Source organism: Gouania willdenowi, chromosome 14, assembly GCF_900634775.1.
Source record: "Gouania willdenowi chromosome 14, fGouWil2.1, whole genome shotgun sequence".
Lineage (NCBI taxonomy): Eukaryota > Metazoa > Chordata > Actinopteri > Blenniiformes > Gobiesocidae > Gouania > Gouania willdenowi.
Window position 1 is genome coordinate 1321527 of NC_041057.1, and position 22648 is coordinate 1344174.

General features: G+C 36.6%; 1 protein-coding gene across 7 annotated transcripts in view; it reads left to right on the top strand.

Moving 5' to 3' along the window:
• The first annotated feature begins 3358 nt into the window (after nt 1–3358).
• The window catches only part of taf1 (TAF1 RNA polymerase II, TATA box binding protein (TBP)-associated factor), a 31852-nt gene continuing 12562 nt past the window's right edge, over nt 3359–22648 (top strand). For all 7 annotated transcript variants that reach the window (XR_003675454.1, XR_003675453.1, XM_028465926.1 and 4 more), the window contains exons 1-23: nt 3359–3612; nt 4761–4875; nt 4993–5116; nt 7171–7287; nt 7389–7511; nt 9166–9407; nt 10658–10873; nt 11547–11786; nt 11854–12106; nt 14308–14415; nt 15006–15173; nt 15293–15420; nt 16308–16415; nt 16491–16664; nt 16743–16916; nt 16993–17097; nt 17789–17989; nt 18063–18204; nt 18314–18444; nt 21185–21265; nt 21333–21482; nt 21546–21665; nt 22438–22613. Coding sequence is in view for 5 of the 7 variants with exons in the window: in XM_028465926.1 (XP_028321727.1) it covers nt 4762–4875; nt 4993–5116; nt 7171–7287; nt 7389–7511; nt 9166–9407; nt 10658–10873; nt 11547–11786; nt 11854–12106; nt 14308–14415; nt 15006–15173; nt 15293–15420; nt 16308–16415; nt 16491–16664; nt 16743–16916; nt 16993–17097; nt 17789–17989; nt 18063–18204; nt 18314–18444; nt 21185–21265; nt 21333–21482; nt 21546–21665; nt 22438–22613 (3395 nt within the window). In the remaining 2 variants the exon portion in view is untranslated. The remainder of the gene's footprint in view (nt 3613–4760; nt 4876–4992; nt 5117–7170; nt 7288–7388; nt 7512–9165; nt 9408–10657; nt 10874–11546; nt 11787–11853; nt 12107–14307; nt 14416–15005; nt 15174–15292; nt 15421–16307; nt 16416–16490; nt 16665–16742; nt 16917–16992; nt 17098–17788; nt 17990–18062; nt 18205–18313; nt 18445–21184; nt 21266–21332; nt 21483–21545; nt 21666–22437; nt 22614–22648) is intronic.

Genomic DNA, 22648 nt, shown 5'->3' on the forward strand with positions numbered 1-22648 from the left:
GTGTGTTGAGTGGTAGTGGGTCCTGATCAGATATTGATATTGTGGTGATCACTTAGGGACTGTTCTCTCACCCATGGGGTTGATGGGTAGGAGGTGTGCTTTTACGCCCTATATAATGTTTGGCGCGCTTTGTATGTTTATCCGTGTGATGCTGCTGAAAGGATCAAAGCTGTACTAACCTCCACCTCAGTCGTTCCTTCATCCTGCCACAATATCAGATATTGGTCCATTATCAGCCAGAAAATGAATGTCTGATTTTATTGGACTAAATCTAAAATCTCCCATATAATTAAATATAATTAACAAAAAAGTTAACTTGAATTGTTTACACTTTAAATGTATAATTTGTTTTCATTGGATTTATTTAGGTTATTTTTCAGGGTCTTATCATTTATTTTGATTTATTTTATTCAATTGTAGAATTCTGTAGATATTATGTTGAAGGTTAAATGTATGTAACCAATTGGTTAATAATAAATGGGTGAATTAGCGGTGATAATCTGTGAAGACCTCAGTGAACCTGGGCCAGATGTTGTGCAGGGAGTTTACAGATGTAGTACATTGTGGTCTCTGCTGTACAGACAGACATGAAGCATACAGACATTAACAGTTTACAGAGGGAAATGTTTTACAGTCACAGTGTCTGCAACAATCCACAGAAACAGGGCAGTTTTTCTCCAGCTTCACCTGAAATGACATAATAAAAATAACAAGTGTCACTGTTGTTACAAATGTAAATAATCATGGTATGTACATCATTTTATTTAAGTCATCAATCAGAAGTAGAATCACCAAACTCACGACTAAATCTGTACCAGAGCTTAAAGAATATTTGTATGAAAAATAGATCTGCACACTTGGATCAATGCAAGTAAAACAATTTAATTTCCCAAGCTTTTGGTCAAAGGACCTTCATCAGGGTAACAACATGGCTACAATTATAAACATGAATCAAAAATCAATTTGTTTTTTTTTAAAAAAAACAACCTTTTTTAATTTACTTTTTATTCAAAGGTCAGAGGGAGATAAACATCAACAAGCTCTATCAGTCTGTTGATGTTTCCAACCTAACAGTGTTTGTAATTTTAATCCAGAGATCTTTAGTGTTTTAATAGTGTTTATATTATTCTTATTACACATATTCAGATGATATTACTACCTTGAACACGGATTATCCGAATAATCCCCTGCCTTTTCCGTATGATTTCACATAACACAATTACATGTATATGTGTTTTAACACTAGTTTAACACCAGTTTAAAACTAATTTAACACTAGTTTAACATCATACCTCAGTGAGATACAAGGATGGATATTTCATAAAATGTTCCTCATCAGACAAGTTTGCATGAATATTATGATGTAAATAAAAATAGAAATACTCGTAAATCTTATACAGGACTATAAATATGGCAGAAAAAAATGAGAATTGTTTTAGAGTAATTGTAATTGTAGAGTAATTTTTTTTCTAAACATCAGTCATGGTCAGACAGTCACATGATACTGTATTTGAACACATAATAAATTACACAAGTCAATTTATAAGTGACATTTTGAAATATATATATGAAAGTGGGTGCATATATACTACTTACTACATATTTGGAATATTTTTATGCATTTAAACCTTAAATTAAATAAGAGCAGTTGGACAAAATATTTAGGTGTCACGTGACCCAAATACAAAACTGACAAATAATTAACAGAGATAAAGATGAACTGTTTATCTGCTCATCCTAAAAATGTAAATAAGTTAAAATGTAAAAGATGAGCAACATATTTTAATGTAAAACGGGTCAATTCTGAAGTGTTTTCACAGCTGAGTTTATATGAATAAATCAACACAAATAAAAGCTTTTTTTTTTAACCAACATTATGTCATGTTGTAATAAATTAAAATGATTTTTATTAAAAGGTAAATTTATGACTAAAAAATCTCGTAGCTGTAGAAATCGGTCAAATATAACCTGAGGTTAGTGCGCCACCTGCTGGGCTAAATAACACAGAGTTTTTCTTCTTTTTTTTAATAAAGTTTTTTTTGTTGTTGTTCAAAGATGGCCGCCCTAGCAACCGCAAAGGACAACTGAAAGGTAAAGTTTATCGCGTTTAAAACTCATATTTCACTGGTTACAGTGCAACAAGTGTTTTAATATTATATGAACTGTTATATCTGTACCAAGATGGCGCCGCGGATGGTTGCCTCGGTACTGCGCTCTCTCGTAGTTGTTACGTTTTTCTTTATTTTTGTAGTTTCTTGCTCCCCTTCTGTGGTCTCTTTCATCAGAGAAGAACTATTAAACGTAGGACAGTCCTCTGCTGGTCTTTTTTCACCGGTTCTCATTGAACCAGAAAGTTATGCAGAGATTCTCACCAGAGGAGCAGCAGCTCTCTACAGAAATCGAACTAGACAGACACAGACTACAACAGATAATCAGGACTGTAGAAAAGATCATTGGTGTTGATCTGCCCTCCATCCAAGACTTATACCTGTCCAGGGTCAGGAAACGGGCAGGTAGCATCACTGCAGACCCCTCCCACCCTGCACACAATCTGTTTAAACTCCTCCCCTCCGGCAGACGCTACAGATCATTGTACGCCATAAAAACAGTTTCTTCCCCCAGGCTGTCACTGTGATCAACACTAAACAGTCATAGAGAGTCAGACCTGTTTCTGTTACTGTGAAATAACCTGGAACTAAACATAACAATCCTGGATCAACCTGTCACTGTGAATGTTCATGTACATAATATTTTCATTTAAATGTTCACTGCACTACTCATCAATGCACTACTGCACTATTATCTTATTATTATTATTGTATTTTTGTTTTATTTCGTTATTATTATTATTATTATTATTATTATTATTATTATTATTATTATTATTATCTTGTTATTTTATTTAGTTTGCACATATTAGTCTAACTACTCTTATATTTATGTTTATACTTCTAGTTGATTGTTATTATTTAATGTTACACTATCTGAGAGAGCACAGGTCACCAAGACAAATTCCTCGTGTGTATTCATAGACTCTTGGTCAATAAAGTTGATTCTGATTCTGATTCTTATTCTGATATTGATATAATAAATTACATAAATGTCATTAAGAAATCCAAAAATAAAAAGGCTCAGAAAACCATTTACATCTGTACAGTTTCTAAAATGTTTGTTTGTATGTGAACCCCCTGGCATTATTTTCTTGTATTTTGTGTGTCCTTATATTCTGTTTGTTTGTAAAATAAAGATAAAAAATAAAAAGAATGCCAACCGCCATAACAAATCCACGAAGAAGAAGAAGACTTCCGGATTGCGTCACTCTGTACTTCCGGGTCACCGTAGTTTTCCATCAGTCTGCTCAAATCGTTGCGTTGCTACAAAACATTCCACTTTAGACCCACTACGGCTGTCCTAATATTTGCATTAAAGACTTTTTGTGTTGATATTAAACGTGCATAGATAAATATGCTTAAACGTTTATATTTTAGGTAATTTATCATCATTTATGTAGCAAAGATAGCATCAGCTAACTAGCCTAGCTGCTCCTTTGGCTTTTCAACAACAATCTGAATAAAGGATACGGAGACAATCTCTGAAGAGATATTATAACAGGTAGGTGGAAACTACATTTTGTCTCCATGCTTTTTATTATGCCATTTATAAAGTATAACTACAGTTAATGAAGGCATTCCCATTATTATTGTGCTGCTAAACTAAATATTAACGTTACTCAGCGTTCTACAATGGTAGTTTTCTTTATTTCGGAATACAAGTTATCAGCAAAGCAAATACACCTGAGAGGTTATTTATTCCCGCGTCTTATCACATGATAATTAATCATTGATTATTATTATAAAATGTGTTTACTGATAAACGGTAAACACTATTTATTTTTACCTATAACCATAACATTTTATTGTTTTAATATGAGTAAATAATTCAACTCTAAAAGTCCCATGTTGTATATATTTATGAATAACTACATGAAATATGAATATGAATTAATAAAACACTTGACAAGCATTGTTCTATGAATCTGTGATAACCACATTTATTTATTCATCTGAATAATATCCACTGTTATCCAGAATGTTTATTGTTATTATTATTATAGTCATCTGAAACATGTCAATCCTTGTTTTAATCTCAAATAAAATGGGTTCAAAGTGACCAAAAATGGGATTTTGAAAACCACAAAAATTGGGTTAAAAGTTGCCAATTAGAGTGGACAAAGTTTGATATAAAAATGGTTCAAAATGCCAATATTTGTTTAAAAGTGGGAATAATTCATTTAAACTATCAAATAATGGGCATGACAAATTGAGATTGTAGTTAAATTGGCAAAAATAAGCATGATTTATGATGAAAAGTGGCAATAATGGGTCAACATGTATAACATTAGGTGGATTAGTGGTGGAATATAAGGGTTTATAAGTGCTGAACATGTGCAGAAAGTGAAAGAAATGTGCATAAAGTGCATTGAAATGTGATGTAGAAGTGTCAGAAATGGGAGTAATGTAGCAAAAATGCATTAAAACGAGCAAAAATATGACAAGAAAAAGTGATGAAAATATGAAGAGTTTGGTGTAGTTGCTGAAAAAGTGTAAGAATAAGTAAACATTTGATAAAATTGTTAAAGAAATGTGGGGTCCTGACTGAGTGACTCCAAAGTTGAGAACCCCTGCTCTATGCTGCAGGTCGGTGAGGGTTAAAAAATGGCTGAAATGAATTAGTTATACAGTAAATGTCTGACGTTGTAGGATGTCGGACTCAGACAGTGATGAAGACCAAGATCGTCCATTTTCCATCACTGGTTTCCTCTTTGGAAACATTAATGAAGATGGACAGTTAGAGGACGACAGCGTTCTAGACAACGTGAGTGTTTCCTGTCGTTTTGTTTACTATTTGAAACCACTTGGTAGCGCTTCGTTGTCAGCAGGTGACTTTTTGTCTTCTGCTTACTGGATAATTTTCCTGTTCTTGGATCACCAGGAGTCTAAAAAGCACTTGGCTGGTTTGGGAACGTTGGGCCTGAGTTCACTCATCACAGAGATCACTGCCAATGAAGACGAAGACAAGGAGGAGCAGAAAGACTCCAGCAGCGTGGATGCAGAGGGTGAGTATGGACGTAGACAGACGTTTGTAGGGCCATACAAATTCCACGATCACGGAATCCACCAATGAAAACAGAACATCTCATCAGTTCTAAAATGGAATGGTAAATGGACTTGATTTATATAGCGCTTTATCACCACACTGAAGCAGTCTCAAAGAGCTTTACACATCAGCTCATTCACCCAATCACTCTCACATTCACACACCAGTGGGACAGGACTGCCATGCAAGGCGCTAGTTGACCACTGGGAGCAACTTAGGGTTCAGTGTCTTGCCCAAGGACACTTCGACACATAGTCAGGTACTGGGATCGAACACCCAACCTCTCGATCAGAGGACGACCCACTACCACCTGAGCCATGGTCTTCTACAGAAGATCTGTGAGACAATCGATGCCAGGGATTGTAGAGTCTGAAACATTATAGTTTAATGATAACTTCTAATACTGTAAAATATTCTGGCCCCTAGTGGTGAAACAACTGATGCATCGTGTCCATTTATTTTTGTCTAATCTTTACAGTCTGGAATGATGTCATCAGGATTAGGGTCAGAGGAACCTTTCTGGAACCGTTACGAAGATGTTTGAATTGTGATTCTTTTTTTTTAATTCCTAAATTTCCACAGTAGTTTGTTTCCGAGGCTTGCTCTGTTTGTTTACGCGGGGTTTGCATAAGGTGCGATCAGAATAAATATTATCTCCCTGGTAAAGACAGTAGCTCTAACAACAGGTAAAATGATAAACCTGTGATATTACAGCCTGTGAATGCAGTACAGGAACTTATTTGCTCCGCCTCTGGGTCCTAGTTCCTGCCGTCCGGTGAAGGCTGTTCCGTTTACTGAGGTCCGTGTGTGTTAATCAGAATCGTTAAAATCCAAACGATGCCCAACCCTCATCAGGATCATTTAAATTAGGTTGATCAAAACTTAATTAATAAACCTGCTCTTATTCAGTGAACATTGTTGCTGCTTTCCTACATCTTTATATGACATATAATATTATAAATCATTAAAAAGGAGCAGTCAGAATAATCCATATCAGTTCAACTTATATCTACCAGGGTTGGGGTTAATCATAATTGTAATTGCATAGTTGATAATTAAGTACAATTATGGCGTAATTGAAACTATAATTGTAATTTTTAAAAATCTGTTGCTGTAGTAATCATAATTAAATTGTAATTGAGTTTAGATAATTGACTTTGTAATTGTAATTGCCTTGAAAATTCTATAAAAATTGTGAAGTATAATTTATTATAATTTATTGCAAAACTTGGGAACCATGTTCCAGTTTTATGTACAGCTCTACACATGTGTAGTTAATAATTATTAAAATATGTTTCATATCAAACTTTACCACTATTTTTCATTTAAAATAAATATAAATCTAGAGGTATACTGACACAAAAAAGGCTCAGACGCCCACACCAAAAATATTAAAACCTATATTTTCATTGATTATAAAACCTAACTAGGTAATCAATAGATAGGAAATAAATTAGATGATAAATATTAATTTTTATTGTATTTTACAGCTGATTTTGGACCTGTTAGCATTAGAGATGCTAACAGAAAGCTAACACAAAAGGAATGTTAACTTTTATTAGGTTATTTATTTCTGGTTCAGTAATTGTGATTAATTGAAATTGAACTTAAGTAATTGAGAATGTAATTGTAATTGACGTTCTGAGGCTAAAAAAAACGCATTGTAATTTAATTGTAATTGGAAAAAATAATGGTCACTGTAATTGTAATCGAATATGGGTAATTGAAAGCATAATTGTAACTGAAAAATGTAATTGACCCCGACCCTGATAACTACTTTTTAATTGTAGTTTATTCATTCATTTAAATTACATTTTTATTTTTGTTAAATTATGGTTTTCTTTTTGCATTGTTATTTAGTTTCCTCACAGGAGTTAAAAACTAATATTTTCTGATTTAAAAAAAAAAATAAAAAATTCTAAAAAAAATTAATGTATAAAACACAAAAATGGGAAAAAAAATGAAAATGGAACGAGGAAAAAATAAAATTTCCAAACGTTTGTCTTTGTCCAGGTTGGGTGAAAAGCACGGACGATGCAGTCGATTACTCCGACATCAGCGAAGTCGCTGAGGATGAAACAAAGAAATATCGTCAAGCGATGGGAAGCCTGCAGCCTGTCAGGAAAACAGGTTCAACACATTTTCATCTTTATTTCTATAAATAATGAATAAAACTAGTTTTTCTTTGTCATCTACTTGGATCCAGCTCATTTGATCTGCTTTTATTTCAGACGATGAGGATGATTATGATGCTGATTGTGAGGACATCGACTCTAAGCTCATGCCTCCTCCTCCACCTCCAACTATTTTTACGTCTGTCAAGAAAGACGAGCCGTCCTCTCAGACCCCCAGTGGTGAGCACCAGCGTTTATTTAGTCTTCTGACCAAACTTAGACTTTAGTTCATTTTAGTCCAGAATCTTTCAACTGCTCGTACAAATATCCTGAGGTTACCAAAACATTTTAATACAATCCAGTCACATGTTCTGGTCAACAAACTGTAGCTTTTTTTAATATTTCTATTTAGTAGTGTATCTTTATTGGTCCTGTAGTGGGGAAATTTACTGTCATGAAAGCTACGCTCAGAATAAAGTGCATTAAATAAAAAAATAATAAAAAAAAGACAACAGAAGGTAACACACAGAAAAACCCAAAAGACACCGGAAAATAGTGCAATGAAGATAAAATACACAATACAGTAATAGAGGCTATATTTAAATAGAAAAAATAAAATATAAAGGATACAGATATATACATATTTGCATTTCTTTTTTTGCCATATAAATCATATTAAAGATTTTTACCATGTTAATTCAATAATTACAAACACTTTCATTACAGAGAGATGTTCATACATGGTTTTTATAGAGAACAATAAAAAATACATTAAAAGGTGCAATAACAAAAAATAAATGAACAATAACAGCTTCTACCTTGTACATATATATCTTTCTTACTTTTTATTAGAAATTATTATAATAGTTATGCTTTTTTTTTTCTTTGTTTTGTTCTGTTCTTTGTGTCATCCAGTGTGGACAGCAAAGTCAGAATTTAATTGTAGAGTGAAACATGTTTCCTTATTGTGCACATGATACTAAACACTAAATCTTGAATCTTTTGCTTTTCTAATCATGTTACGATGGTAGCACGTACTGCAGGGTACTTAAAAATTAGTCATCAGAAAAGTCAATTTTTTCTAAATGGACCACAAATCTTTTCAAATATGTGTGAATATACGTGATTGTCTCTAATTACAGACTAGACAGCATCAGTCTGATTACGTTCCCACGTGCAGAGTATCAATGTGCCTTTAGAGCCACACATTATACATGTATCAGGAATGTTTTTATTATATTTTAGTTTAATTTTACAGGTGTGATGTACATACGCTAGGGATGTAACGATTCGTTTTAGCAACGATTCGATTCATGGATGATATTGGTTAATTTAGAACGATTCAGTGACGTGCAATAGATTCAGTGACTTTTTATCCAACATAATGTGTACAGTGTGAGTGAAATAAAACATTTAATATTGTTTAATATTCACATTTTATTTGAATAAAGCCCAATAAACACTTTTTTTTTACACATTGTGTAAATGAAATGAAACTTTTCCAGGTGCTTATATTTCATGATTTCAGTCATTTTTAATGTTAAACTTGAAAAAACACAACATTTTTACAAAATTCTTAAATTTTCCTCAAATTATGACAAAATATTTTGCTTAATTAAATATAAATTGGTCACAAAATCTAGGAAATTTAAAGTAAAGATCTTTTTGGGACTGATATCTGTCAATTATTGCTTGGATATTGTCGGTTTCTTACATATTTAGTATTTTTTATATACGTAGAAGTGTAAACTAGGGCACCATAATGCTGAAATTACCCGTTTTCCAGCATAAAATCTGTGGCCCACTAGAGATCAAACTGTTCCATATTTAGTGAAAGAAACAACTCCTAAAACTAGTATTTTAATACAAAATAAAACGCTTTGTCCTGTGACAGTTGCAGAAGACGGAGACGGCATCATCCTTCCGTCCATCATCGCGCCGTCATCAGCTGCCGACAAAGTGGACTTCAGCAGCTCCTCAGACTCTGAGTCAGAAACAGAACGACCCGGCCCGGGGTCAGTGAGCGGAGGGGCCCCGGACAGCCTGACCCTCCCATTGGCTGGAATCATGCAGAAAGACGCTGCTAAAGCACTGCCGGGCGTTACTGAGCTATTCCCAGAGTTCAGGCCTGGAAGGGTAACCCGTCATCTACACCAGTGGTTCTCAAATGGGGGTACAGATGGCACTAGAGGGGGTACTTGATAGAGAGAGAGGAAAAATATGCCGTATTAAAATGTTTATTTTTAGTTAAAAAATGATAATCACACTAAATATTACCAGCAACTCATAAATCGACAACAAAAAGAGACAAAATACGAGAAAAATATACAAGATCAGTATAAAATACACCAAAATAACAGAGAAACAACCAAACGACGCCAAAAACCAGGGTTGGGGTCAATTAGATTTTTTCTTTTACTCATGTTCAATTACGATTACAGTGACCAGCATTTTTCCCAATTACAATTAAATTACAATTATTTTTTATCCTCAGAAAGTCAATTACAATTACGTTCTGAATTACTAAAGTTAAATTACAATTAATTATCATACTATTACTGAGCCTGAAATAAATAACCTAATAAAAGTTAACCTTCCTCTTGTGTTAGCTTTCTGTTAGCATCTCTAATGCTAACAGGTCCTAAATCAGCTGTAAAATACACTAAAAACAAATGTCTATCATCTAATTTATCTACTGATTACCTTGTTAGGCTTCCTAATCAATGAAAATATAGGTTTTAATATTTTTGGTGTGGGCGTCTGAGCCTTTTTGTGTCACTATACCCCTAGATTTATATATTTTTTTATGGTGAAAGGTGGGAGAGCTTGATATGAAACATATTTTAATAATTATTAACTACATACTGTATGTGTAGAACTGTAACATGGTAACCTAGTTTTGCATTAAATTATAATTAAAATGTTTACAGATTTTTCATGGCAATTACAATTCCAAAGTCAATTATCTGAACTCAATTGCAATTTCATTATGATTACGACCACAACAAAACACACAAAATGATGATAGAAATGATGTTGATTGGAACATGAACTGAAAACACAAAGGTCAGTGTTGGTCCCACATCAGGAGGGAGATGAACGTATATTATTAATTTATTCAGGAGACATTAAATACTGTTTCATTCACTTATTTACAAAGTTTGATTCTTTAAAATGAGTGTTATTACTCATTAATTCCATCATTATTATTTATAGATGTTGTTTTTCACAGATTTCTGAGCAAAATGTTGTAGTCGGACATAATGGATTCAAAAGCTAGAGAAAGGGGGACTTAAACCAGAGTTTGAGAACCACTGGTCTCCACTGAAGCATCTGCTCTGACTGAACAACAGCTGATGGTGAACGTTAGTGTCGATGTCCTCCAGGTGCTGAGGTTCCTGCGTCTGTTTGGTCCTGGAAAGAACATGCCCTCGGTTTGGAGAAGTGCTCGCAGGAAGAAGAAACGTAAACACAGAGACCCTCAGCCTGGAACGCCCCCCCCAGAGGGAGAGCCCCCCGAACAGAACCAGGAGAAGAAGTCTGGCTGGGTTTATGAGTTTGCTCCGCCCCCTCCTCCTGAGCAGTGTCTCTCTGATGACGAGGTAAAAACTAGATCTACATTTACATTTATTTCTCTCTGCTTCTACATTTCTTAGCTTCAGTTTCAGGGTTTAATCATTTATCACGTCTGCTTCTTTTCACACTAAAATGTTTTTAGTTTCATCGTCTCTTCCTGTCTTTTACTTTACTGGTTATTAAATCTCCTGAAATCATACCAAATATTAACTTTACATATTATATTCTTCTTCTCATACTCCTTCTCCTTCCCCTTTTTAATCTACTTTTTCTTCTTCTCATACTCCTCCTTGTTCTTCTTGTTCTTCTCGTATTCCTTCTAATGAGCTCCTGTATCGACTAAAACTGAAAAATTGATAATAAAAAGTCTTCTCCTCCCCCTTTTTCTTCTTCTTTTCTTCGTACTCCTTTTTCTTGTTCTTCTTCTTCTCCTCCTTCCTCTTGATCTTCTCCTTTTCTCCTCGTTCTCCTTCTTCTTCTTGACAGTATTTTACTCAGACAAAGAAGAAGAAGGTGGAACTATTCTGTCTAATGTTGCAGAATCACTGAGTCCACCAGACTGTAGATGTGAAAGCACCAGACAGAAATTTATTTTAAACACGTGTTTGATTGATTTCAGATTTTGAATTCTGCGATCATTGGGAATCCGAGTCCCTACAGATGTGTACAGATGTGTTTATGTGACTTTATGTTCTCCAGATCACCATGATGGCTCCAGTGGAATCCAAGTTCTCACAAACGTGCAGCGATGTCGACAAAGAAACGGAGTCTCGACCCAAAGTGGCGGAGTGGAGGTACGGTCCCGCTCAGCTGTGGTACGACATCCTGGGCGTCCCCGAGGACGGACGCGCCTTCAGCTACGGCTTCAAACTGAAGGAGACGCCGTCTGCTAAGGATGAGCAGCAGAACCATCAAGAAGTGATTGAAGGTTCTCCAGAGGTGAGCTGGGTTTATCCTCTCTACTCTGAACATTACAACCAACCATCTGTGAATGAAATGTGTGCAGGTCCAGATGCAGGACGACAACAACAATGACCATGATGTTGACAATGATGATGATGGTGAAGGTGCGCAGAAGGACAAGAAGGCGTTGGAGAACGAGCTCTTCCTGATGGTGACTCAACTGCAGTGGGAGGACGACATCATCTGGAATGGAGAGGACATCAAACACAAAGGCACTAAGACCCAGAGAGCCAGCCTGGCAGGGTGGCTGCCATCCAGCATGACACGCAACGCCAACGCCTACAACGCACAGCAGGGTACGCCGTTTTTAAATCTGTATAATGATCCTGCTCAGTGACTCCACTTCAACCAAAACATGACATTTGTGCCTTTAAAGGGATCCTGAACCTTTTCACAAATGTGGCCTAAAATCTTCTAAATGTTCTTATTAGTAGATTAATGTCTAATAAAACACATTATTATGCACCATATTCATTTAATTATCTTTTATAAATAGGACTACTTTACAGTTTTAGAGCCTGTGTTCCTCCATCTTGAAATCATGTGATTGATGATGTCACGGCCCCACTGCCTGTAAACATCTCATTGTTTTCTATTGGAGTGAAACATTCAGCCTGATTTATAGATCATTTAGCACACGTGTCAAACTCATGGCCCGAGGGTCTAATCAGCCCGCAGGAGAAAGTAAAACTGACAGGGAAAACATGAACCATTGTGTAAATGAAACAACTATATTTGTAGGCGCTCACAGTTTTCCCGGTGCTGGTCCCAGTTTTCCCGGTGCTCTAACCCTATGATTGCAGTTGTTTTTTATTGTTAAACAGTTGAAAAGATTCTTACAAAATCCTTCAATTTTCTTTAAATTATGACATATTTGCCCTAATTAAATAGAAATTGGTCATAAAATCTTGGAAATTTAAAGTAAAGATCCTGTTGGTACTGATATTTATCACATCATTGGATATTGTCAGTTTTTTACAGATTTCATATTTTATGTATACAGTACGTAAAAGAGCAAACTAATAAATAGATAATAAAATCTGTGGCCACTTGAGATCAAACTGCTCTGTATTTTATCCCTGAACCAAAATGAGTTTGACATCCATGATTTAGCAGCTTTTTCAGTTATTTTAGCTGCTTTTTAGATCATTTAGCAGCTTTTTCAGTTAAATTGACAACTTGTGCTGCTTTTGGTCGCTCTAAAAAACAAGAAAAGTTAAAGATGTCGATTTAAAGCTGTTATTTACAGAAACAGGATAAAAACAGCTTGACAGATGCACAAACCCTGAGGATAGAAGTTCTTTAGTGTCAGCCCACAGTTTAAGGGAGAGTAGAGGTCTGTTAGGAGAGCTCTTCTTCTCTGCTTCATTGACTACGACCAAACCTCAGAGTTGGGACAAGGGATCGACCGATGTGGGTTTTTTAGGGCCGATTTTTTTCCATCAGCTTGAGACCGATACAGAATGCCGATTTTCTTGAGCCGATACTACTTTTGCTTCCTTAATTTACATCATAAAAATTACACTATGGTGATAACAAATGAACATTTATTGAAATTAACAAAGGTGAGGTAGAACGACACCAAGTAAAAAATATTTAACAAATAATAAAAACAGGTGATGTAGAACAAGAAAAAGTAAATAATAGTGAGACATCTCATGAAATATTATAAAAGAATTGTTCGTCCTTGTCCTGAAAGTAGCTTTGACAAAAGTTGGCCTGACTGAAGATATATTTTATTAGGATTAATGAGTATAAATAATATAATTATAGCATTAAACAAAAAAAGAAACCATCAATAATAGTCCATTCCAACACAACCTCAGAACATAAAAAAAATTGACCCCAACCCTGCTCACAACACTTTAACAGAGGAAAATAATGTGATGTCAGATGTGCATTAAGCAACAAACTGTTCAAGTTTCTCTTCTAAATTACATCAACATTAACAAGAATAAATATTCAAACAAGTAGTAAACTGATTCTCAAAGTTAAAAACTTCTCAGCACTGAGTGAAGCAGAGAGAGAGGGAAACACACACACCAAACCTCCAGCTAGCTGCTCGTTAACTATAACTGCGACACAACACGGAACAGATAAGTTAAACAGTTAAAAGATGCTTTGAAAGTTTAAAACCTGCCTGGGATTTTAGAGCTTGCTTCACGCTCTGCTAGTGGGGGAGGGGCTCTGCACTCTGCTCTGTGCAGCCTCTGTCTCCAGCAACACGAGCAGCCGCTCTGTTGATGAAGTGAATTGACGAACGCAGCAGCGCGCATCGGCCAATGCCGATACACGTAAAACACTCAAAATTCGGCCTATGAATCGGTTAATCGCTAGTTGAGACTGTCGCATGCTGGAATATGATTTTAAGCCACATTTGTAAAAACATTGGAGGATTTCTTTAACATCATGAAGGACTACAGGGATCAAATACAGTTCAAAACAAAGCTCACGCTGCCTGTGTGTGAAGGATCAAACATTTGTTTTTTGTTTCCAGGGCTGACGAGAAGCAACTCCCAGTTGGTGCCACCGACGCCGATGCCCATCACCAAAGTATCCTCGCTCTCCAGCTCTAAGAGGGAGAAGAGCAGCCATGATCACCACGGTGTGTCCTCATGCATCAGCTCATTAACACACACACGTGAACTCATCGATGGTTGACCTGTTTAATCCCACTTGGTCTTAACACAACCAGAGGTGTAAAGTTCTGATATATTCTACTCAAGTAGAAGTGCTGTTACTTGACTCAAGTACAACTACAAGTAAAATGTAGCTCAAATAAAAGTTACTAGTTGCTTTCACCCCCCATGTATATTGTTGGTAATAAATCTTGGTACGGTTCCCTTACGTACAGTAAACATCTTATGTAGAAACTTAAGAAGAAAGAGACCAAATCTACCACAATTAGAACGTTTAATCTGATTGGTCGGCTATGATGTGATGCAATACGTTTAATCTGATTGGTCGGCTATGATGTGATACATTTGATTGTTGTCTGGTTACATTTTTTGTAGTTTCACAATGTCCGTTGATTATTTTAAGACTAAAAATATATAATGTACTCAGTAAAGGCTGGGTGTAGAAATGTAAAGAATTACATTAGTTCTTTTAAGGTCAAGTAAAATGACTGACCAACAAAAGCAACTCAATTGCAGTAACGTGAGTGATTGTAATCCATTACTTTGACCTCTGCAGCATCACAAGAGGACGATTGTCTCTGGTATTCAATCTTTCCCATCGATAACGAAGAGTTGGTGTACGGACGCTGGGAGGACAACATCATCTGGGACGACCAGGAGATGGATCACATGCTCACACCTCCGGTCCTCACGCTGGATCCCAATGATGAGAACATCATTCTTGGTTTGTTCAGATATCATCATCAGCTGTATATGTTTCAGCTTTTCAATATGAGAGTTGAGCGTGGAGGAAAGCGATGGAACAGTCAATGGCTTTGGTTTGAGTCGTGTTCTTTCTCGTAGAAATTCCCGATGAAAAGGAAGAGTTGGCCTCCCACTCCCCGTCCAAAGAAAACAAAAAGGAAACGGCGATCAAGAAGAGCCGCATCCTGCTGGGGAAGACCGGGGTGATAAAAGATGAGCCACAGCAGGTACGTTTCATTTATTTATATACTAGTATGTATATTTACTCAATGAAAATATAGGTTTTAATATCTTTGGTGTGTTATCTATAAATGAATGATGGACATAAACAAACAAGAAAACATTTAATTTCAAATATATTCACATATTATTTGAATAAAACCCAACCAACACTTCAGTTTAAATTAACTGGATGTTCACTTTTCTGCTCTCATTTTTAATAATCAATATGTTTTCAATATAAATACATATTAGGTTTACCTGACTCTTGTGATTGCTTTATACATCTAAATAAAACAATATTAATATCGACAATGATGTGTTGAGGTTAAATGAGCAGTGCTTCAACCTTTTAACATGATGGTTATCATGAGGCTTCTGCAGAGCTAATGCTAACGAGCTAACGCTACATGGCGGTTGATGGTGGACACGGTGAACCACAGCTTTAGAATATCTCCGTCTGTGTTTCACACACTGGACCCAAAGGTGGTTCCATCCATTTCTCCTCCATCACATGTTTAGTCATCTACTGGGGGCGTGGCCATGATGTCATGCACACTAGCGTCTTTATTATTAAAAGAGCTTTTAAAAGGCCAACTTGCCGAGCACAGATCAATGTAGTTGGATTGTAGGAATGTAAATTGATTCATCGATCTAATGGATGAATCTCACACCCAATGATTAACAAACAAACAAAACTTGATATTTGTTTGTGGATCAGGTGGAAAACTAGTGTCAAAAATCACTTGATAGTATTTATTTTAACCTAAAAACTGTCACATGACGTTTGACAGAAACACGTGTGTAATTGTAACTCTTTCTTTTAGCCTGGTTTTCTTTGGCTTTCAGTAATTAATTTGATTCTTTAAATGTAAACGTGTGTTCACATCTCTAGAACATGTCCCAGCCTGAGGTGAAAGATCCCTGGAACCTTTCCAACGATGAGTTCTACTACCCCAAGCAGCAGGGCTTAAGGGGAACCTTTGGTGGCAACATCATCCAGGTAACGTGTTGGCATGTTATTATGTTAGCGTGTTAGCTGTAAGTGTTGCTCAGTGCATCATCGTCTGTGTGACAGCACTCCATCCCAGCTCTGGAGCTCAGGCAGCCCTTCTTCCCCACCCACATGGGATCTATGAAGCTCCGCCTCTTCCACCGCCCGGCGCTGAAGAAGTATTCATTCGGAGCGTTATCGCAGCCTGGACCTCACGCCGTGCAGCCGCTGCTCAAACACATCAAGAAGAAGGCCAAGGTGAGAGGCTGCTCTAAGCAAACAGCATGAACACATGACTCAGCAATATTATTATTGTTATTATTTAACATTTAATAGATGAGGGAACAAGAACGCCAGGCGTCTGGAGGAGGAGATATGTTTTTTATGAGAACACCACACGACCTGACGGGTAAAGACGGGGATCTGATCCTGGCAGAGTACAGTGAGGAGTATCCCCCACTGGTCCTGCAGGTTGGCATGGCAACGAAGATCAAAAACTACTACAAAAGGGTGTGTCTGCGCTCACTTTGGAAATACTTCTTTGTTCTTTTAAAAAAATAATACTAGTGTTGATGTTGTTTCACAGAAACCTGGAAAAGATCCTGGAGCCCCCGACTGTAAATATGGGGAGACCGTTTACTGCCACACGTCCCCCTTCTTGGGTTCTCTGCACCCCGGGCAGCTGCTTCAGGTCAGCACACACACTATGGAATATTTATTAATCTTATTTATATTTAATAACCTTCAATTACTGTATACAGGTAAGTGCTGTTTGAGATGACAAATTCTTATTTACAAGAGAATCCTGTAGTTTTATATTGTTTTTATTTGTACTGGTTTTGTGTGTTTTTTAGAGCAAATTTGTGTATTTTTGTTGTATTTTTTTTTTTGCGTTAATTTGCGTATTTTTTGTTGCAATTATGTTGGTTTTGGGTATTTATAATGGTTTTGCGTATGTTTGGGGGACATTTGTATATTTTTGTTCTCTTTTCTTTTGTATTTTTCTATAATTTTGCATGTTTTTCATGTCATTTTGTGCATTTGTGTGTTAACATTTTAGTTTTTTGTGTTTTTGGAGCAATGTCTAGTTTTTTTTTTGCCATTTTTGGTAATTTTGTATGTTTTTTGCATAATTTTGTTTATTTGTTGTTTTTGTGTAATTGTAGTGGTCGTGTGTTTTTCGGACATTCATCTTTATCATCTTTTTATGTTTTTTCTGTAATTCTGTATGTTTTCGTGTCATTTTGTGTATTTGTTTTCTTTTAGTATATAGTGGTTTTGTGTATTTCTGGGGCAAATGTTTGTATTATTTTTTGCTGTTGTTTTCACAATTTCTCTGTCATTTTGTGTGATTTTTGGATTTTTCTTCTTTTTTTCCCCAGGCTTTTGAAAACAACCTTTTCCGTGCACCCATCTACCTGCACAAAATGCCAGAGACGGACTTCCTAGTTCTGCGAACACGTCACGGCTACTACATCAGAGAGCTCGTGGACATTGTTGTCGTTGGTCAGGAGTGTCCCTTGTTCGAAGTTCCAGGACCGAACTCCAAACGAGCCAACACTCACATCCGAGACTTCCTGCAGGTGCGTGCGTGTATCCACTGAACACATCGCCTGTGCTTAGGAATGCTGACGTGTTTCTCCGTGTGCGCCGCAGGTCTTCATTTACCGTCTGTTCTGGAAAAGCAAAGATCGACCTCGCAGAATCCGCATGGAGGACATCAAGAAAGCTTTCCCTTCACATTCAGAGAGTAGCATCAGGAAGCGGCTCAAACTCTGCGCTGACTTTAAACGCACAGGTAGCGTTCACAGAAACTAGAACTTTCCTTTCTTTGTTCTTTTCCAAATAAGATACCAGGTGAATGATGCTGATGAGAAACACTGGTGCTGTGTCTTGTTTTGTGGCAGGTATGGACTCAAACTGGTGGGTCCTAAAGCCTGACTTCAGGCTCCCCACTGAGGAGGAGATCAGAGCCATGGTTTCCCCAGAGCAGTGCTGCGCCTACTACAGCATGCTGGTGGCAGAACAGAGGCTCAAGGTAATGCCCACCCGCCTTAATATCAGCAAAGTGTAAGGCGGAGGTGCAGAGGTACAGTTTGATCTATATGGGGTGCCAAATCTAAAAACTGTTCACTGTTTCATAGTTTAGATTTATATTTATATTTAACATTTAGATTTACATTTAACAATAAGATTTAGATTTTACTTTTATATTTATATTAAACATTTAGATTTAGATGTAACATTTATATTTGACATTTGGATTTTGTTTTAACATTTAGATTTAACTTTTACATTTAGATTTGGGTTTAACATTAAAGGGGACATATCATGCTAAATCCACTTTTTTAGCCCTTAAATGCATTTTGTTGTATATTTAGAGTGTTTAGAAGTACAGAAAAGTTCAAATTAATCTCTTCAGATGCTCCGTTGATATCTTTCTATTCTGTTTTGCTCATATTTTTCAATCTGTTTCGATTTTTCTATTCTCTATTATGTTTTTTGAACTATTACATCACAGTATTTGCAGCAGAACTGCCAAATTAGGACATCGACTCCAGGTCCAACACTTCGAGCAATCCGTCATTTTTATTTCTGGCTTTTATTTTGTAGTCCAAGCTCCAGGATGCAGAAGTTACGAGAAGATAAGTCAAAATGTTGGGTTGTTGGATGTAGTAACCCACACACTTCATTACACCGTCTCCCAGCATCAGAACCTTTTCAAAGTGTCTGGTTGAGTTTTATTTTTTATAGAAATGTACCCACATCTGTGGATAAGGTCATTTTAGTGTGTGTGAAGCACTTCAATGATGACTGCTTCATCAACCTCCACCAGTATAAAGAAGGATTTACAGAAAGACTTTGTCTGGTTGAGGGTTCAATTCCTTCTATCTTTGGAGACAATGAACAGAGCACTTCGGTAAGCTGTAAATAACGCTAAAAAGTGTGATGATAAGACGTCCCTGTCATTGTTTTGTTAGCATTAGCAGTTGCACCATCTTCATATGTTAGCGCTGTGTGCTTGTTTTAGATCCTTGATGATATGGCCTACGTGGTTTAATTTAAGTCTAAAGTTTTCATTAGTCATTTCATTTTGACGTTTTTGTCTTTGAAAAGACTGTATTAAAATGCATTTCGTGACGTTAGCTTGGCGCTAGCGTTAGCTCGGTGCTTGTATTAGCTCACTTGTTAGGGTTCTGCAGGTTCATCATCTTCATTTTCATCTCGCTCCACTGGGTCAGACTCTGGCTGGAACATGTAAGGCTGGATGGACAAGTCTAACGTTGTTGACATTTTGTAAATAACCTCTGAATAAAAAGTTTATGCTCCGCTACATCGCCGTATTTCTTCTATCAAACTACAAAAATGGCCGAGCAGCGTGGAGTTGAACCGAGTGTCACCTGAAGAGGGGGCGGGGTATGGAGTGTCTCATTTGCATTTAAAGAGACAGCACCAAAACGAGTTGCTCTCAGAAGCACATCAGAAAAGGGATAGAAAAGGGGTGGAGCTATAATATTGAGGAATTCAGACCCAAGCATTGCAGTTCAGCTTTATATAGACCATAACTGTATGATTTATATCTAAAAAGGAAGGATTTAAAACCATGATATGTCCCCTTTAAGATTTTGATTTAACATTTTGATTTCGATTTAACGTTTATTTTTAACTTTTGCATTTAAATTCAACATTTAGATTAGATTTAACATTTTTATTTTGATTTGATATTTAGATTTAACTTTAACGTTTAGATTCAACTTTTATGTTTAGATTTAACATTTACATTTAGATTTAACATTTACATTTAGATATATTTTTCATGTGTACACATTTTTAACAGTGATATAGAACATCTTGTTTTACATGAATTTCTGTCTCAAATGAAAGAAAAATGAGCTAAATGTTCCATAGATCTAGGGCTTAAGCCGAGGGCGATAAGTGGTTTTACTGACGATATAATGTCCCACAAAATATTGCCAATAAACTAAATTGTTTATTGTTTAATCGTTTTTAAAGACCAAATTAACCACAAAAGTAATAATAGTAATGAATAGAACTTGTTACGGCTGAATTTACGGTTGACCTCATTTGAAGACATGATTCATTGCTCTGGCTGAATGATGGAGTCCAGGAGAAGCATTGATGATTTTATATAAAAAATAGTTTATTCTAAACTAAGAAAAAAGGTACAAGATGGAACAAAATTAGCGTCCGTCCAGGCGGACGTCCGAAGGAAGTGCCGCGCCCTCTAACAGTTTCAGCTTAAGCTTTTTATACAGATAAGAAAAGGTCCCAACAGTGAGAGACAAAAGGGAGGGAGTCAGATGCCCATAGTGGAATTGTTGGAGGATGATGAAGATGTTATGAGAAGGTTCTGCTCCAGTCTTTATCTGTCTTGATAAGTGTGTGCGTCAGTGTATGTCTGCATGTGAGCAGAGATTCTGGCCTTGGCAGAGACTGTGCTGCACTGAGAATAATACGATCTGTACTGTTTAATCATGATTCAGCTGTTCAAAAGTGTAAAGATTAATGGAGTCGTCATGTATTAAAACATGACAAATTGTACACATGAACATACATTTGAGGATATGATGATGAATATAAAAATGACCATAACAAACTCTAAATGTATGTGTAAGCCATCATGAGTGTTGGGTTATCCATTACACCTCCGGTGGTCAAATTAAGACACTGCAGTTTTTTATTTGGAAAAGTCCCCTGGCGGGTCGGTTCTGGCCCACGGACTGCATGTTTAATGCCCAATGTCTCCTGTTCGGTAGGATGCTGGATACGGTGAGAAATCCTTCTTTGCTCCAGAGGAGGAGAACGAAGAAGACTTTCAGATGAAGATTGATGATGAGGTACTGTTACTAACGAGTTGTTTTCCAAACGGATCGAAACTCACATCGTTCTGGTTTGACGTTGCAGGTTCGGACGGCACCGTGGAACACAACGCGAGCTTTCATTTCCGCCATGAAAGGAAAGTGTCTGTTGGAGGTGACGGGCGTGGCCGACCCTACGGGTTGTGGAGAAGGATTCTCGTATGTGAAAGTCCCAAACAAACCCACCCAGCAGAAGGTGAGGAGGTTCTGGAGGTCTGGGTCACATGCTGCCCTCTTCACTGTGTACGTGTGTGCGTAGGACGATAAAGAGCCGCAGCCCGTGAAGAAGACTGTGACAGGGACGGACGCTGACCTGAGGAGGCTCTCACTGAAGAACGCAAAGCAGCTGTTACGCAAGTTTGGTGTTCCTGAGGAGGAGGTGACAGTCATTATTATTATTATGATTATTTACTTTATCAGTGTTGAACATTTACATTTAAATGTTCTCCTGGGTTCTCTGCTGACAATTTGGTTCAGTTTCAAATGTATAATTACACCAATCTAGACATAGGTAACGGGTGGCCAGGGGGCCTAATGTGGACCTCTTACTAATTTTGTGTGGTCCCCAAAATTAAACAGGCAAAATGTCTCCAAAAATATACAAAATAACTCTTATATATACAAAATGGCACCAAAAATAATAGAATAATGTACTAAGCAATTTACTAAACAACAATAAAAACACACAAAATGAATCTCAAAACACACTAAACAGCAAAAATACACAAAACTAAACCAAAAACCCACAAGCCAACTACAAAATATCAAAAAAATGCACAAAACGACAACAATGGTACACAAAATGTCTCCAAGAACACACGAAACAACAAAAATTCACAACATGAAACTAAAAACCTACAAGACAAGTTTAAAAATATCAAAAACACAAAGACACATACAATAATAACAATAGAAACATTTACAAAATGACAACAAAAATGCAGAAAATGACTCCTAAAATACATAAAATGAAACCTAAAAACCCACAAGACGACTACAAAATAATCAGAATCACTTTATTTATCACAGGACAATGACAAAAATAACAGGAAAATATACAGAACGACAAGTAAAACACACAAAATTAGAAGAAAACGACACAAATGAGGACAACATATGATAGGTTGTGACTTTGTGTGGTTGTGTTGCAGATCAAGAAGTTGTCCCGCTGGGAGGTGATTGATGTGGTGAGAACCATGTCTACAGAGCAGGCGCGCTCAGGAGAAGGACCCATGAGCAAGTTCGCCCGGGGTTCACGTTTCTCTGTCGCTGAACATCAGGAGCGTTACAAGGAGGAATGTCAGAGGATCTTTGACCTGCAGAACAAGTGAGACACTCACACCACCACCATGTTGTTCAACA